Source organism: Microplitis mediator, chromosome 11, assembly GCF_029852145.1.
Source record: "Microplitis mediator isolate UGA2020A chromosome 11, iyMicMedi2.1, whole genome shotgun sequence".
Lineage (NCBI taxonomy): Eukaryota > Metazoa > Arthropoda > Insecta > Hymenoptera > Braconidae > Microplitis > Microplitis mediator.
The window spans coordinates 18,362,750-18,368,939 of record NC_079979.1 but is presented as its reverse complement, the minus strand read 5'-3'; the positions used below and the strand labels follow the sequence as shown (position 1 = coordinate 18,368,939).

The window sequence follows — 6,190 nt, the reverse complement described above, 5'->3', positions numbered from 1 at the left end:
ATATAGATGTATAAGTTTTTCTGGAGTAAATTTGACGTTAACTAAATAAACACACTGGGTATCGGCAACTTTTGAAGTGGATTGTGGACAGTCGTTGTTGACGTGGACCCCAAGGGTCTCCAGTGAATATAATCCACGGTTTCCTATTGTCGGCAACGATTTGTCGGCACCTTTGCAACTCACTCATGGACAATATTCCATTGCTTATGTCCTTTACACTCACACGCATTCTCATTATTGTTATTATTATATTTTTTTTTATTATAACTTTTAGTTTCTTTCATGGAAAAAGACACGTGAACTATAATCATATATATAGATATAAAAATATATATGATCAACACTTTCTTCAAGAACATCAAGACGTCATGACTTGAAAAAAAATTTTTTTTTTAAGTATCAGTGCATTTATAAAAATGACGATTTTAAAAATGCTCGTAAACTTGTAATGTATGAAAAAATTTCAAGCAATTACGAGTTTTGATACAAAGTTTATAAAAGTTTTATGTAATTAATTATTTAAAAGTCACAGCTGACGTTAATTATTAAATAAAAACAGTTGTGTGGAAAATTTATAAATTTATTTTTAAAAATATAAAGAAAATCTTATCTATTAACACTTTGAACTATAAATTTAATTTATAAAAATTATTGATAACAATGATAAACTGAACATGAAAAATAAATTATATCAATAAAAGAATACCATAAAATAATTATTTTAATTATAAGTTTGATTAGTAGTTAAAATTTTAATTATTTCAACAGCATTTTAATTTTTACCACACGGAAAGAAATAGATAGTACTGGTTACTGTTCTGCGCAGTAATCGACGAAAAGATCATTTTAATATGACTGATTCGTATTAGAACAAGAGTAAGTCATTGCTTAACACGTACTATTACTTTTTAAACAGTAACCAGTGCTGTGCTACACAATACAATAAACATATGACAGGTTACTGTTAAAATAGTCGTCGTTGATAGTTAAAGAGTACAAATCTCTCAGCACAGCTCTTGTTGCTGTGTAGAATAAGAGAACTTACTATTTAGTGACAGGAATGGTTACTTAGATCTCGTAGTTCCCATTAACCTCCAGAACTTAGTCCTGTTTTGACATGAATTATTACTAAATTCATTTGTGACTGAGGTGTCAAGAATAGTAAAGACACATATGAATTTAGTAATAGTTCATGTCAGAACAGGACTGAGTACTGTTCTGGAGATCAATGAGAACTACGAGATCTAAGTAACCATTCCTGTTACTAAATAGTAAGTTCTCGCATTCTATACAGCAGCAAGAGCTTTGCTGAGAAGTTTTTATACACAGAAAGATTGGAACCCGACTGGTTACTGTTCTGCACCCGACTCAGTACGGTGCTGGAAAAAAATGCTAGATTGTGGTGCAGCACTACACTGATTACTATGCGGAACCTGACAGTGATATGCGCACACGACTCTGTCAGGTCACGCACAGTAATCAGTGTAGTGCTGCACCACAATCTAGCATTTTTTTCCAGCACCGTACTGAGTCGGGTGCAGAACAGTAACCAGTCGGGTTCCAATCTTTCTGTGTATAAAAACTTCTCAGCAAAGCTCTTGCTGCTGTATAGAATGCGAGAACTTACTATTTAGTAACAGGAATGGTTACTTAGATCTCGTAGTTCTCATTGATCTCCAGAACAGTACTCAGTCCTGTTCTAACATGAACTATTGATATATTCATATGTGTCTTTACTATTCTTGACACTTCAGTCACAAATGAATTTAGTAATAGTTCATGTCAAAACAGGACTAAGTTCTGGAGGTTAATGAGAACTACGAGCTAAGTAACCATTCCTGTCACTAAATAGTGAGTTCTCTTATTCTATACAGCAACAAGAGCTGTGCTGAGAGGTTTGTACTCTTTAACTATCAACGACGACTATTTTAACAGTAACCTGTCATATGTTTATTGTATTGTGTAGCACAGCACTGGTTACTGTTTAAAAAGTAATAGAACGTTGTAAGCAATTACTTACTCCTGTTCTAATACGAATCAGTCATATTAAAATTTATTTTTCTCCATACACGGAGAGGAATGTCAAGTAATTATGCTTATGCAGCATAGTAATAATTACATTACTCTGTAATTTGTATCACGCCGCTCTTATGTGTCTGCTTATACAAACTATAGAGTAATGTAATTATTACTATGCTGCGTAGGCATATTTACTTGAAATTTCTCTCCGTGTATTTTTCGTCGATTACTGCGCAGAACAGTAACCAGTAATATCTATTTTTTTCCGTGTAATGTTACTATAAAAAAAAAATGCGGACTTAAAAGTATGAAAAATTATCAACAGTAACTTTTAAAAAAAATAAATAATTAAATAATTAAAAGGAATATAAAGAGTTTTACGAATAAATTTATAAAAGATACTTGATTATAAGTAAATTATTTTCTGGAGAATTCATGTTGTCTCATCTGAAGTTTCAATAAATAAGAATCATCAAAAGTTAAGCGACAAATATGTCAGTGACTGGGACCAGTCGTGTCATGATCTTCGAAGTGAGCATACAGAAGTTGATGACTTTCGTATAAATTATGGCAAATAATACACTCCCATTTATCTTTTCTTCCACTTGAACAATAATTAATATGTTCTTCAAATTTTTCCGATGAATTAAACGGCATTTTACAAATCCTACATTTAAAAATATCTGAACCTGGTAATGAGTTCGTTATATCTATAAGTTTTTTATTTTTAGCTTCAACCATTTCTTCATCAGCTGCTAATTTTTCTTCGTGCTCAGAAGTATGTTCGCTAAAGAATTAAATAATTAATGAGTATAAAATGTTTTCAAATCGAAATATATTTATTTAATTAAATCAGTAATTTTAAAGACAAGTGTAGGGGAGGGTGGGGCAGAGCGGCCCCCCTGAAATTTTAATCAAAAAAAAATTTTTTTTTTTTCGACTAATTACTATAAATCCGATATGTTTGCGCATTTTTACTCCTACGCATGACATTTGGGGCAAAATGAACAAGCCCAAAATTTAGAAAAAGTGATTTTTTCATATTTTTATCGTCAAATTAAAAAAAAATTCGTATGATTCCACATTTCTAGCCCTACGCATAACACCTGAGACAAAATGGACCAGCCGAAACTTCCGAAAAAATTATTTTTTCATATTTTTCGGCCGTTTCTCTATATAAGAGGCAAATTTGGTCACTAAAAATTTATAAATATAAAATTTTTTTTTTTAGTTGATAAATTTTTGAAATAAAGTAAAACTATAGAATTGTTTTTTTTTTTTATTAAATAACAATTAGTAATTAAGGTAATCGAGAGTGAACGATTTATTACACATTACAAAATTTTTTTCGAGTAATATAAAACCAAAAATAGTTGTCAAGAGAAAGAAATACATTCTTAATGATGAAAACAATTTAAAAAAAAAATTTTTCATCATTTTTTGGAGGGGGGCCGCTCTGCCCCACAAAAAAAATTTTTTTTTTTCAGAATTTTGGCAAAATGTCCATAAATTTGTTCGAAATAGGACAAAAGTAAAGTGATCTTATGGTTGAAAGACACAAAAAGTAATAATTGACTGAAGGGGGCCGCTCTGCCCCACCCTCCCCTACTAATAAACCAGAGTTGAATTAATAGATCTATATAATAAAATATACTTACTCATACAGCGACTTATTATGAAAATCAATTTTAGAAATCTCACAATCATGATTATTGTTATTCAAAGCGACATTTTTTTTATAATTTCTCCATTTTTTAATTTTAGGATGAGCTTCTTTTTTATGGATCTTAACATCGTCTTCGTCAAAAAACTGTTTGTTACATAGATGACATTTAAATCGAGGTAATTCATTACTCTTATCATTATTAATATGCGCTTTTTTATGAAGAGAAAGTGATTCTTGAGAATCGAAAATTGAATCACAGAGATCACATACAAAACACGGATTACACACAGAAAATTCATGTTTATCATCTTTTATTTCAGCAGAAACTTCAGTTGTTTCTTCTTCTCCTTGTATATTTACTTCTGCAGCTTTTCTATCAACTTCTTCATCTTCTATATATACTTCGATAAATTCAATGATTTCTTCTTCAATTTCTTCTAGCTCTATTTCTTCTTTTGTATTTACTCCTTCATATTTTTTATTCATTTCTTTATCTTCATCTACATTTTTATTGTCATCTTCTTTTTCTTCTCCTCCCTTTTCTTCTTCTACATTTATTTCTGTAAATTTTTCATTCATGTCTTCATCTTCATCTACATTTTTATTATCATCTTCTTTTTCTTCTCCTCCCTTTTCTTCTTCTACATTTACTTCTGTAAATTGTTCATTCATGTCTTCATCTTCATCTACATTTTTATTATCTTCTTTTTCTTCTCCTTTCTTTTCTTCTTCTACATTTACTTCCTCACACTTTTTATTCATTTCTTCATCATATACATTTTCATCATTTTCATTATCGTCTGCTTTATCTTCTTGTATATTTGATTTTTGATATTTTCCATTTATTTCTTTAGCTTCATATATTTTTTTATCATCTTCATTATCTTCTTCTTTATTTTTTTTATTTATCACAAAATTACTTTTTTTATTTAAATTATTTTTATCATCAGGAAACTCTGACTTCAATATAACTGAGGCAGATTTTTCAATTCCAAGGCCACTACTTTTATTTATTTCCTTCGTTTTTTCACCATTTGTTCGACATTTAATCACTTTATCAATTTCTATCACTAATTTATACATATTATAATCTCTCAAAATTACTAATCTTCAATTGTTTATTTATAATCACTAATTAATTAAATTATTCATAATAAAAAAAAAGTTTAATAAAAAATTCCATCACTTCCGCGCGGAAATTTATATTTTTTTAATAAATAATTATTAACTAATAAAAGTATGTAATAATTAAATATGTAATTTTTTTAATAAATAAAAAAATATGTACTATTTTGTTTATTTTTATTTTGACGAGTTATATTTTTCCTATTTTATTAAGGTTATGAAGGCATTTAAATTTAACCGCGCGGTGGCAGGCCAGTATTTTAGCGGGAAATTTAAAATTCATATTTTAAGAAATTTCTTAGGGTGACGCCTGACATTACTGACAACACAGAATCACAGGATCAGTTTACTCAAGTAAATAATTTAATTATAAAAACTGATTGGTACTAGTCGGACTAATTGATAAATAAATCATATTAATTAATAAAAAAAACAATTTTTGAACGAGACCTAGTGACTTTGATCTCAAAATACTGATAGATTTTACTACAAATATTTAATTGATGATTAAAAAAATTAAATATATATAAAACAAGCATTTATTATGATCTTGAAGTTAACAGACATCTAAAATTTTTTGGACTTTTTTTTTGAACCATTAAATTTGAAGAAAAAAAAAACTAAAAATATGCACATGTAGAAAATTTAAAAAACTGTAAGCGCAATTTTTAAAAATATTTTTTTTATAATTTATCGTTTTTTAAAAAATCCAAAAATTAATAGACGTCGGCTAATTTCATCATCTTGATAATCAAAAATACAATTGATGGTATTGAAATATATGAGTGCGGATGTAGCTGACAATTGTCAATTTTTTAAATAAATAAATAAAATGTAAGGAGAGTAAAAATTAAAAAATTCGTACTTTAAAATAAAATGGCGGCAGAATATGATAGAAAAATATTTCAAATATTAAAAAAAAACACTTGAGTGTTTGAACAAACCTTGGCGGGGAAATAATATGCAGAAGGGTGTCCTAATACACTTGGAGATTTAATTTAAATTGCTCCAAGTGCATTGCAGCTAAAAAACGTCACTTAACTGCTATTTCCCACCAGACGATGCCAGATGATTTTGCTCAGGAACTTGGAAGTTATTAGCATCAGCGATTCGCAACACTTTACACTAGCACTGAACACAACACTTAACGACACCACAGACACTGCACAATTTAAATTTTACAAACACTGAACATTTTAATTAAACAATGGCTATAAGCAATAAATTTTACGGATTATTTCGCGAACTAACTGCAATACTGTGTTTCTATTTAAACGTAAAGAAGGATCTGGACTACTACTGCCATTTATGATACTGACTGCTGCTATCGAACCGTCAGTTGATACGCAATCGATTTTGCGATTCATCGACCGCCCCCAT

The 6,190-nt window shown here is 29.2% G+C and overlaps 1 protein-coding gene across 1 annotated transcript; it reads right to left on the bottom strand.

The window, feature by feature from the left end:
• Positions 1–1,540: 1,540 nt before the first annotated feature.
• On the bottom strand, positions 1,541–4,913 carry LOC130677317 (zinc finger protein hangover-like). The gene is made up of 2 exons (XM_057484029.1): positions 3,678–4,913; positions 1,541–2,806 (listed from the first exon to the last, which is right to left on the bottom strand). The coding sequence occupies exons 1-2, from the start codon at positions 4,766–4,768 to the stop codon at positions 2,515–2,517; spliced, it is 1,383 nt and encodes a 460-aa protein (XP_057340012.1). The 5' UTR covers positions 4,769–4,913; the 3' UTR covers positions 1,541–2,514.
• Between the last annotated feature and the right edge of the window lie 1,277 nt (positions 4,914–6,190).